At 44.2% G+C, this 12,728-nt stretch overlaps 1 protein-coding gene across 6 annotated transcripts in view; it reads right to left on the bottom strand.

Moving 5' to 3' along the window:
• The window catches only part of FAT3 (FAT atypical cadherin 3), a 558,201-nt gene that overhangs the window by 21,195 nt on the left and 524,278 nt on the right, over positions 1-12,728 (bottom strand). For all 6 annotated transcript variants that reach the window (XM_074956538.1, XM_074956570.1, XM_074956563.1 and 3 more), the window contains one exon: positions 835-988. In XM_074956538.1, coding sequence (XP_074812639.1) covers positions 835-988 — 154 coding nt within the window. The remainder of the gene's footprint in view (positions 1-834; positions 989-12,728) is intronic.

Below are 12,728 nucleotides of genomic sequence, written 5' to 3'. Positions count from 1 at the left end.
AAGAGAAAGGGAATGGAAATGAAAGAGAACGAATAGGGGGAAAAAGAGATATCAAAATTGTACTAATATGGGAAAGGAATGGGTGCTGGGGAGTATAAAAAGTTATTTAGGACTGGAGGTAGAATTAACAAATGTAAGAGAAAGCAGAAGAAAGGAGAACTAGAATCTGAAATATCGAGGGGAATTGGTAAGCAATGAAGCTGAAGGAATTATAACAGGAGAGTGGATAGATGACATGGGAAGCAAGTTGCGGAGCAGGTTAGGGGATTTTTCTGTTTCTGCAACAGATATTTGCTGGAGAACAAGATTTTTAAAAAATGGATGCACTGAGTTAGGCTCCCAAGTCAAGACTTAGGTGCCTAAATAAGTGAGCTAATTTTCAAAACTGATGAGCACCCAGCAGCTTCCATTGCCTTAATGGGACTTTCAAAGGAGCCTATGGGAGTTAGGTGCCCAATTTCCACTGAACTCCCAGAGCTAAACAACAACTTCAGAAACTAATTTTAAATACCCACTTTGGAAAACTTTGGCCTCATGAATTTCTTGGATCATGTTAATATGGCCTCTTGGTAAGCCACGTGATTTGGCTATACTTTGTAGGTAACTAGAGGCTTTGGGGTACAAGACGCCCTATGCAAAAAAGACCTCCTATTAAAATGATTCAAAGATGACAATTCCCCACTGGAATGCATCCGATGAACTGAACTGTAGCTCACGAAAGCTTATACTCAAATAAATTGGTTAGTCTCTAAGGTGCCACAAGTACTCCTTTTCTTTTTGCGAATACAGACTAACACGGCTGCTACTCTGAAACCCCACTGGTAGTTCACTTACGTTACTCCTGTCAGTCCATTTTTGCAATTGCAGATGAAGGCATTGCCTATCGGGTCACATGACCCTCCGTTCCGACACGGATTTGGAAAGCACACTGTGATCTCCGATTCACAATTTCTTCCTGTGAATTGAGAGAGGCAACTACACTGATAACCTGGGAAAATAAAAACAAAAGTAACAACAGGAGCCTATAAATACAACTGTCAACACATGCTACAATTGGGTTACTTTAGTAGCTGTCCGGTAAATTGAAACAGAGTCACTTGGGGTTGGGTGTCACATAGGAATTCTGGCATGCAAGTGTGACCCACATTAATAGCAATGTGAGAGTTTGTCCCCAGCTGGTGGCCAGACCTCATAAGAAGCTTATACATCTGCAAATGCCTGTGCCCTAATAGAGTTGATCTTTTTGTTCCAGGAGTACAGCCAAATGTTTTTACATCAAGAGTCCTGGGTTCAATCCCAACAGAGGACACCACCAAAGAAGCAGTTACAGTCAGTAACTTATCCTTCACCTTCCGATATCAGCAACTGTCCTTGAGAAAGCCTTTAAAAAAAGATTTTACATCATTGCAGCACTTCTTACTCAAAGACCTTGCACATGAAGAGAAGCCGCCCACACTTATCTTAGGGCTTCCGTGCAGAATAAATAAATGTGTCTAGACCAGGGGTATGCAAACTACAGCCTGCGGGCCGGATCTGGCCTGCCAGCCTTTTTAATCTGGCCCTTGAGCTCCAGCTGGGCTTGCCCTGCTACGGCACTCCAGGTGGGGAGCAGGGTTGGTGGCTGCTCTACATGGTTCCCGAAAGCAGCGGCATGGCCCCACTCTGGTTCCTGTGCATAGGGGCAGGCAGGGGGTTCCGCCCTGCATGCTGCCCCTGCCCCAAACACCGCCCCCGCAGCTCCCATTGGCCGGGAACTGCAGCCAATGGGAGCTGCAGGGATGGCACCTGCGGACACGGCAGTGCGCAGAGCCGCCTGGCTGTGGCTCCATGTAGGAGCTGGAGGGGGAACATGGCCAGTGCTTCCGGGAGTCGCTTGAGGTAAGCGCCGCCTTTAGCCTGCACCCCAGAGCCTCTCCCAGCGCCCCAACCCTGATCCCCCTCCTTACCTTTAAACCCCTCAGTCCCAGCCCAGAGCACCCTCCTACACCCCAAACTCCTCATCCCCAGCCCCACCCCAGAGCCCTCCCCCCGCACCCTGAGCTCCTCATTTCTGGCCCAACCCCAGCGCCCGCACCTCCAGCCAGAGCTCTCATCCCCTCCTGCATCCTAACCCCAATTTTGTGAACATTCATGGCCTGCCATACAATTTCTATTCCCAGATGTGGCCTTCGGGTCAAAAAGTTTGCCCACCCCTGGTCTAGACCCTTAGAAAATATTTCCAATTCAGACATTTACAAAGATGGTACACCAGAGTTTACTGATCTCATCACTAGAAAAGAAAATCGCATGACACTAAATTAAGAATAGGCATGATAACGATACTTAACATTTCTATATAATCTGTCATCTAAGAGACTGTGTGTGCTTTACAAACAGTAACTGACTCACCCAATGACTGAGTGAGGTGGGAAAGCAGTATGACATCCATACTGCTAGCTAACCTGGGGCAGCATATGATTAAGAAACTGATTAATCACGATTCAAGATCATACTGTTGGCCCCAAGTTTCCTGCTCAGTCTCACACTGAAGGTCAGTGGCAGTTAGAAATAGAACCCAACAGTTCCTAGAACTTCCAGTTTCCTTGCACACTCATTTTCGTAACGATGAGTAACATTAATGAACATTGTTTAAAATTAATAACCTGGAACAAATTTAGTGTTGTGGATGCTGTCACTGGGCCTATTAGACAACTGTAAGTATCACAAAACCACATATTTTCTGTGTTCCGGTGTCAGTACTGCATCTGCAAGATGAGGTGGTTTGTGGGGGTTTTTTTTTTCCCCAATTCAGACACATTCTGAACATTCAAAGATCTGGACAAAACACACAGAGTGGCCTAACGAGATGCGAAACTGACAATGCCATTGGCATTATATCATGATGCCAGCCTATTAGGAAGATTTCTTGTTACCTGGAAAACCATTTGCTTACAAACAGTTTGGAAAGGAATCACTGCATGAGTGAACAAGATTGTGTCAGTGTTCCATTATATGACTCAGTAGTGACATCTATAGACCAAAACACTACAGTATATCTGTTCTTATATAAAGCATTATAATCGCTCTGTGTATTTAATTTAAGCAAAATATTTAATTCAAATACAAAAGATTTTATGCAGAAAGTTGTCATGTGACAATGTAATAGCTGAACTAATATGTCTTCAGTAGATTCCTGACCTAATTGTAATCAGACAGTAGGAAACTAAATAAAACATTTGTGTAAATCAAATGTCTTTATCTAAGTTACTAATAATTACCAAGAATTATATTAAAATATAATTTTCTTGTCACTTTTTGCATTTCTCTGAGCTTGAAAACTGAAAATAGGTTAGTCAATTTTTCTTTCACGTTCTCATGCAATAAAGCATGATACCACAAAGTTTGGATTGCAAAAAGTAAACCTATTTCCACTGGAAATAAAAAAGCATACCATTTTTATTATTTTTTATATTATCTGCATGAGAGCAGCATTTAGAAAACCTGAACTCTCAGATGTTCAGAACAGATTAAGCTCCATTGTAGGAGTGTAGGCAGTGTATAAACAAAACAAAACAAAAAAGTCTCTGTTGTATAAATTTATACTTACAAAGCTGCATTTTAGACTGAATTTTACTCAACGATATGGCCTTTAAAATGCACTCAGATGCTAGCCTAGTACACTAAGCAGCACAGTATCTAAGTATAGCGATCCATTTCTTGGGTTAGGAAAAAACACTCATAAAACAAGGTAAATAGAGTCCACATTTATCACTGATTTAATCTCAGGGCCCTAATCCGGAACCTACTTATGCTTGTATCTTGGGACCGAAAGCAGCAGGGAAACAGTTTTCCGGTTGCACAGCTAGGCCAAGCCACAGAAAACACGTTCAGGAGGATTCTTCTCACTCCAGCACATTCATGGGTGGAGAACTATTCTCCACGGGGAACAACAGAAGTGAAGCACTGAGCACTGGAGGTATTGCCAGCAGGCCAGTGCACAAAGAAGATTCCCTGGGCCGAAAGACTGGCCATTCCCTTTACTCCTTCCTATCCCCCAGAAGTGGCTGTGTTCTTGTTGCGTGGCAGCGACTGCAGGTCAGGGCGGAGGATTCCATACCTCACCCTGTGACAAGGTTTGACCCTGAAGCAAATCCCTTTGGCTACTGTTTCTGATGTTGGGTTCAGATTTAGGCCCCCAGGGAAGAGGTATGATACATATTATATTTCATGGTACATACCATGTGATAAAGTTAGCTATTATCCCACTGGCACTATGAGAAGAAAAACATAAATCTGCTTCCCTAACAAAGGCAGGCAAAGTTAAAGGAAACACTAACGACCTCTAACTTTTCTGCATGGAAAAGAGCACATTTCAAACAGTCCAGGGCTTGATCCTGCTGCTATTGAAGCCAGTTGCGGGGCTGTGGATGTTCAGCACCTCTCCAATTCAGGTCATGTATTCCGGTCCATAAATATGGATTTAAATGCCTAACTTTATGCACCCACATTTGAAAACATTGGTCTATATACTTCAGTGCAGTATAAGTCACTGATGAACTGATGATGTTTCGAAAGGGAGCGGAGGAAGATGACAGATAAAAACGTGTTAATTTATTATTATAAATAATAACACAGATGCTAACACCGTCAAGTGTACTTTGTCTTCCTGACATTTTTAAAAGTGTGCATATTGTCTGCCAGAAGGCCACCCTGCAAACTTCAGGCCTGGTCTTCAGCTGGTGTGAATAGGAGTAGTGCCCACTGACACCAGCTGAGGAGCTGGTCCTTCAGCTTTTAATAAGGCTTTTACCACAACTCTACCAACTTGCCTCTCCTCAAGCCTCATCACTTTGACTTCAGCATCTTGCTTTCATCTAAGGTATTGCTCACCTCTCCCTTTTTGGTGATATACAGTGTCAAGAGGCACGAGGACACCGTGTGGTCCCAGAAGAGGAGCCTCCAGCAAACAATGACACTTGCAGTACTACGCAGGCTTCTCATCTATTCACATATGTTTGCTTGGCTCCCGTAGAGTTAAAGAAGTTGTAAGCAAGGAGGCACTGTGCCATTGTAGCAGATGGGATGACTCAATGCAGCTGTCATGCAGAGAGTGTGTCTGTTGTTGGTAGGATCTCCAGTCTGAACCTTTGAGCTGCTGCCTATCCGTAGATTCACTTGACTTTATTAAAGAGGATGTTCCAAACAGCTGCCAATTCTTTTTCACATACATATGCTCCTGTTTCCATCTATTACTTGGCCTTCTTTTGTGACATGCTTTGCTTTTACATCAGTTTCAGGCATGTTGTTTCCATGCTGTGCAGTTTTACTTCACCAATTCAGAGCTGGACCTATAGAAACACGTTTTGCCTCAAATCCAGTTATACCAGGAGCTGATTGGTACGAAGCATTGGAGCAAAAGGGGAGCTCCCCGTTTTGCATTTTGATATGATTCTGTAGACATCTGGTTGGTTTGGGGACCAGAGTATTCTTCATCCAAGCATATTCTTGCCACCTCTAGTTTGTTTTATATTTCTCACACAGACAGTGACTTCCTTGCAATTACAATGACGACTCTGGTGACACCTTAAAGACTAACAGATTTATCTGGGAATAAGCTTTTGTGGGTAAAAAAACCACTTCTTCAGATGCATGGGGTTTTTACCCACAAAAGCTTATGCCCAAATAAATCTGTTTTTGTGGCTACAGACTAACACGGCTACCCCTCGGTTCCTTGCAATTCAAATTGCAATTACAATGAATCTCTGTGTTTCACTCAAGACCCTTGGAACCAAATTTGTTTCTGTGAATTTATAGTCAGACTCTTTTACCTAATTTGAAACCATAAAATTCAATCAAGAAATCTGGAAGAGCTGATTAGCAGTCGCTTAAAGCTATACAAATAATAAAACGGTCCAACTCTTTTTAATTTTTTTTTTAAAATCCTAAAGTCTTTTAAAAATCAACATTAAATGGAGTTGTGATGTTAAGATTGCTTTTGTAAATCATGGTGTTTCGTTTGCGTCTCTCTGAAGGAGAAAGAAAAAGAGAGCCGGTCAGTTAATGACCATATGATTAAAGCAGCCTTTTGTTCTTTGCTTAACTCTCATGAGTGTTCTGAGAAATACCTAGTTCACATGTTAATATCTCTAAAATGCATCAAAATTTAAAAGTACCATATAAATGCTACAAAGGATCCCACCCCCGCCACTTGGGATTTTAATGGTATTTATGTAAAAAGCAAGAGCTCATAGAGTGAGGAGGAGGAAAGGAGTGTTGTTCTCTACTCATACTTCGCCCATGATCCCAGAGAAGCTAGATACCGCTGTTAAAATGATACATACTGAAATAGCTAATGTTGATATTTATGATGTCATTAGGATTCAGAGTTAGTTCCTCACTGGTTAATAATGGGGCAGCTGCATCTTTCTGGGAGCTAGTGTCTATCCATACAGATGGTAAAACAGCTTCTGTCAGCTCACGTTTGAAAGATTTTCTTCAAAGCTGTAAGGGTGTAAGGGTGCAAGGTAGAAACAACAGGATGGGCTTCTACACAGAGTGCTTCTGCCGACGTGCATGGGCTGAAATTGTGGAAAAGCAGCATCACTTGCCCCATAACCTCAGCCGTGCAGAACACAATGCCATCCACAGCCTCAGAAACAACTCTGACATCATAATCAAAAAGGCTGACAAAGGAGGTGCTATCGTCATCATGAATAGGTCGGAATATGAACAAGAGGCTGCTAGGCAGCTCTCCAACACCACTTTCTACAAACCATTACCCTCTGATCCCATTGAGGGTTACCAAAAGAAACGACACCATTTGCTCAAGACACTCCCTGAAAAGCACAAGAACAAAACTGCACACACACACCCCTGGAACCCCGACCTGGGGTATTCTATCTGTTACCCAAGATCCATAAACCTGGAAATCCCGGGTGCCCCATCATCTCAGGAATTGGCACCCTGATAGCAGGATTGTCTGGCTATGTAGACTCCCTCCTCAGGCCCTACGCTATCAGCACTCCCAGCTATCTTCGAGACACCACTGACTTCCTGAGGAAACTACAATCCATCGGTGATCTTCCTGAAAACACCATTCTAGCCACTATGGATGTAGAAGCCCTCTACACCAATATTCCACTCAAAGATGGACTACAAGCCGTCAGGAACAGTATCCCCGATAATGTCATGGCAAACCTGGTGGCTGAACTTTGTGACTTTGTCCTCACCCATAACTATTTCACATTTGGGGACAATGTATACCTTCAAATCAGCGGCACTGCTATGGGTACCCGCATGGCCCCACAGTATGCCAACGTTTTTATGGCTGACTTAGAACAACGCTTCCTCAGCTCTTGTCCCCTAATGCCCCTACTCTACTTGCGCTACATTGATGACACCTTCATCATCTGGACCCATGGAAAAGAAGCCCTTGAGGAATTCCACCATGATTTCAACAATTTCCATCCCACCATCAACCTCAGCCTGGACCAGTCCACACAAGAGATCCACTTCCTGGACACTACCGTGCTAATAAGCGGTGGTCACATAAACACCACCCTATACCAGAAACCTAATGACCGCTATTCCTACCTACATGCCTCCAGCTTTCATCCAGACCATACCATACAATCCATTGTCTACAACCAAGCTCTACGATACAACCGCATTTGCTCCAACCCCTCAGACAGAGACCAACACCTACAAGATCTCTATCAAGCATTCTTACAACTACAATACCCACCTGCGGAAGTGAAGAAACAGATTGACAGAGCCAGAAGAGTACCCAGAAGTCACCTACTACAGGACAGGCCCAACAAAAAAAATAACAGAACGCCACTAGCCATCACCTTCAGCCCCCAACTAAAACCTCTCCAACGCATCATCAAGGATCTGCAACCTATCCTGAAGGACGACCCATCACTCTCACAGATCTTGGGAGACAGGCCAGTCCTTGCTTACAGACAGCCCGCCAACCTGAAGCAAATACTCACCAGCAACCACACACCACACAACAGAACCACTAACCCAGGAACTCATCCTTGCAACAAAGCCCGTTGCCAACTGTGTCCACATATCTATTCAGGGGACACTATCATAGGGCCTAATCACATCAGCCACACTATCAGAGGCTCGTTCACCTACACATCTACCAATGTGATAGATGCCATCATGTGCCAGCAATGCCCCTCTGCCATGTACATTGGCCAAACTGGACAGTCTCTATGTAAAAGAATAAATGGACACAAATCAGATGTCAAGAATTATAACATTAATAAACCAGTCGGAGAACACTTCAGTCTCTCTGGTCACTCGACTACAGACCTAAAAGTTGCAATTCTTCAACAAAAAAACTTCAAAAACAGACTTCAAGGAAAGACTGCTGAATTGGAATTAATTTGCAAACTGGATATAATTAATTTAGGCTTGAATAGAGACTGGGAGTGGATGGGTCATTACACAAAGTAAAACTATTTCCCCATGTTTATTCCCCCCCTCTACCCCCCACTGTTCCTCAGACGTTCTTGTCAACTGCTGGAAATGGCTCACCTTGATTATCACTACAAAAGGCTTTTTCCCCCCTGTTCTCCTGCTGGTAATAGCTCACCTTAAGTGATCACTCTCTTTACAGTGTGTATGGTAACACCCATTGTTTCATGTTCTCTATGTATATAAATCTCCCCACTATATTTTCCACTGAATGCATCCAATGAAGTGAGCTGTTGCTCACGAAAGCTTATGCTCAAATAAATTGGTTAGTCTCTAAGGTGCCACAAGTACTCCTTTTCTTTTTGTTCATCTTGTTACAGGAGCGGCTATATTGCCATTTATTATAGGTGGGTCTGATAGCATGGCTTATTATTAAGGTTGCCCAACACTTCCCATTTTAAGACCTTGTTTTCAGTGGCTTATATTTTTTATCAAACTCCAACCGTTTGGGCTGATGTTTTCCATGCCTCAGGCTGATTGTTTGGGGAAACATTCAGCTGACACAGTGCATCCATCTCTATCTCTCCAAAAGGCTAAGGAAAAATACATTGTTTAGCCCATGTTAAACTTTTCCAACAACTATTCTTTGAACAGCCCTAGTGCTGTCACACTTTGGAGTAGAGACTTGAAATTTGGCAGCGGTGTGGCCTTTGTGTCAGGGATGTGCATTTTGTGATCCCTGTAAAAGTCCAACCTACTTTGGCCCAGTTTGAAAAATTGGGAGTTTGCACATTCTCAGTAGAAATGTCTTAGATGTTTAGAAGCTAAAATCTCATAAGATTTCATTTTTACTAGGTGTGTGCCATCTCCTCACTGCTTAGTGCTGACCAAACTGTGCATGCCCCATTCCCACAGACCATGGTCCTTCCAGCTCAAGGCTACAGGGGCTCATAAGGCCTGTAAGGGCTGCTCTGGGCCAGGGTCAGGCCAGGCACTGGAACTCAGAGCAGGGAGCCTGTCTCTCCTGTGCTCTCATATGATGTCCCCTGATGGCACCCAGGCAGCATGGAGGAGGAAGCCGTCTGATCTGAACGCAAAGTGGGACAAGCTGGTCTGGGGGAATGGAAAGGAGTAGACTGGGACAAGGAATCTGGTGAGACTGGGACTGGGGGGCGGATGACCAGACTATCAGGCAAGGAGATTGGAACTGAGAGGTCAGGGGAAGAGGCTGGGACGGTTGGGTGGAGAGGCTGGAACTGGGAACCGGAGAAAAGGGGAATCTGGGACTGGTTGAGCAAGAAGACTAGGAATTGGGAGGGGGTTAAAATACGAGGGAGCGCGGGAACTGGCAAGGGAAAGAGGGCGATGGGAGAACTGGGAGTCAGTTGTCCAGGAAGGGGAATGCTGAGATTGAATGAGCAGCTGGGGAGTGGGGAGAGGAAACTAAGTCTGGCTGGACAAGGAGACTGGAACTAGGAACCAATGGGGGGGAATGGAGACAGATCTGACAAGGAGCTATAGTGGGAAAACTGGGACTGGCTGGGCGAAGAAACTGGGACAAGGAGGCAGGGAGGGGGGCACTGAGGTAAGGAGCTAGAGAAGGAGGTTGGAGCGGAGCTCGGAGAGAGAGACTGGAACTGAGAGATGCTGGGGGGGAGGGGAGAGACATTCTGGATTAGGAGTTGGGAGTGGGGAACTTGGACACGATGTGGAAGGAGACTGGGGAAGAATCAGGACTGGGTCAGGGACAGGTTGGAGTGGATGGGACAGAAGGGTTCAACCCTGGGGGAAATGGGCAGAAGAGTCTGTGTCAACTAGACAACACTCCCCTCCAGAGCACGGACAGGAACTGAAGAGTCCTAAGTCTCACTGCATCTCTGTTGTCAGAAAACAGCTGTGAAACCCACTGGAAAAGTCTCCCATCCTCCGCTAGTGCCAGTCCACATAGCAGTGGTAGGTTGTCATCCACTATCAGCTACTCTATTAGCTCACGTGGCAGAGGTTTGTGTGATGGATCTAAGGGTCCCAAGCCTGCTGACGAGAATCTGGCTTATTAAAAAACCAACCAACCAACAAAAAAAACCACAATCTAGGAAATCACACTCCCCCACCCCAATCCGCTCTTGAAAGAACATTAAGATTGCAAAGTCAAGCACTCAAAAGTTAGGAAATGCCAGAATGAAGCTTTCCTTTTAATTCAGCCTTTTTGTTCATTTGCTTTATGACAGAATCTTTAATTAGATGATCACATACTATTTTTCCCCCACAGGATCCCTGCTTCATTCAGTACACAGGATGCCCCTGCTCTGGGAATGAATCAGAATTGTGTGAGTAGAGAAGACTGTTGTGTGCAGGATCCCTGCCTTTTCTGTTGCAGGAGTTGGAAGTAATGTGTAGTCATGAGGCAGGGGATTGCAGGAAAAGAAAGGCAGGTTTCATGGTTAAGGCAGCTAAATGATGCCCGGGAGAACTTGATTGCCTTCGCCACAGAGTTCCTGTGTGATTCTAGGCAAAGCACTTAAACCAAACTTTCCACAGGTAGTCCTTTTAATGTGTATTCCTCATTTTCTGGGTGACTGACTTGAGACCCTAGGGTCTAAACTGTGGAAATGTGGAGCTATATGCCAGCTGTGCCTTGAACATATAAAGTGATATATAATGCTTAGTGCTTCGACAAATCAGGTCCTGGGTGCTTCAGATCGGGCACTCAGAATTAGTGGAAACTTTTGACCTTAATCTCTCTGTGCCTCACTTCCCCATTTGTAAAATTGGGACAATACCACTTCTTCACCTCTCAGGGGTTTTGTGAAAATAAATTAATGTTTGTAGAGAACACAGATACTAACGATTCATAGATAAGGCCAGAGGGGACCTCTTGGATCGTCTGGTCTGATCTCCTGTATAACACAGGCCAGAGAACTTCTTTGAATTAATTCCTGTCTGAACAAGAAAAACATACAATATTGATTTAAAAATTGCCAGTGATGGAGAATCTACCAAGATCCTTGTTAAAGTTGTTCCAATGATTAGTTACCCTCGTTGTTAAAAATTAACATTTTATTTCCAATCTGAATTTGTCTTGCTTTGACTTCCAGGCACTGGATCTTCATTTACCTTTGTCTGCTAAATGTGATGTATGCCACAGAAAACCAATGAGGAAATTAGTAATTATGTATTTAGAACAGGACTTGAATAGAGTACAATAAATAAGGCATGCAGCCAGACACAGAACAAAGAGAAAACAAAATATTGAATAGATGTTAATTAAGTGTGCACTGAATAAGGCAGGAGTCCTGTGGAAAATATAGTATGTGATCACATATTTAAAGACTTACTATAATGCACACACACAAGGGGATCAAACTGAGGTTGCACGGGCAATCTTTTTGAGGGCTTGGTTTTGCAACCTTGATAGTGTTCTTTTGATATGTTTTTTTGGAGTATAAGCCAGCAGCATCACCACAGTCTCTCTGAAACATTAACGGAATTTACCCTCACAATGCCCCTGGAAAGTGTTATTACTCCCATTTATTTAAATAGTTGGGAAACTGAGGTTTTGGGAAATTAAGATACGTCTACACTGCAGCTGGGAGCAAGCCTCCCAGCCTAGCACACCACGCTAGCTTTGCTCAAGATACTGCACTAAAAATAGCAGTGTGGACACTGCAGCATGGCAGGCAGCATAGGCTAACCATCCCAGTACAATCCTACCCATACCCCTTAGGTCTATATTCAGGTAGCTACCCTACCTGTGCCACAATGTCCATTCCGCTACTTTCCCCATGCTCGCTTGAGCAAAGCTAGCGTGTGTCTGTTTACCCGGGCTGGGAGGCACACTCCCAACTGCAGTGTAGACATTCCCTAAACGGCTTGCCAAGAGGGCAGGCACCAAGTCTGTGGCAAAGCCAGGAATTTAACCTAGGTCTCCTGAGTCCCAGTTCAGCACTTTACCCACAAGCCATCCTTCCTCCTTGCCACGATCAATTTAGCTGATCATACTTCTGTGTAAGCCACTGCTTTGGCTCCTGGTACCTTATGTCAAGGACTTCATGTTCAGATTCTAGATTCTTTTGCACATGTAGCCCTTTCCTGGTTGACATCATCCTATGGACCATATGCTTATCCTCCTCCATTCATGAGCAGAATGCCCACACAGGTCAATCAGAAGCAGTTCTCTGTGTTGGTGGAAGTTCCCTACATGAACAGCATGCGGTCTTCAGCTTCTGAGCTGCTCACATTGTACAGTTCTACCTATAGGGTCCACCACTTTAATTTTGGAGAACCCCTTGCAGAAGGCCTCTGGTCCCAGCCCCTCTATA

This window comes from Natator depressus, chromosome 1, assembly GCF_965152275.1.
Source record: "Natator depressus isolate rNatDep1 chromosome 1, rNatDep2.hap1, whole genome shotgun sequence".
Classification (NCBI taxonomy): Eukaryota; Metazoa; Chordata; order Testudines; family Cheloniidae; genus Natator; species Natator depressus.
The sequence above is the reverse complement of the archived record's forward strand: the minus strand, read 5'-3'. Positions and strand labels throughout refer to the sequence as shown.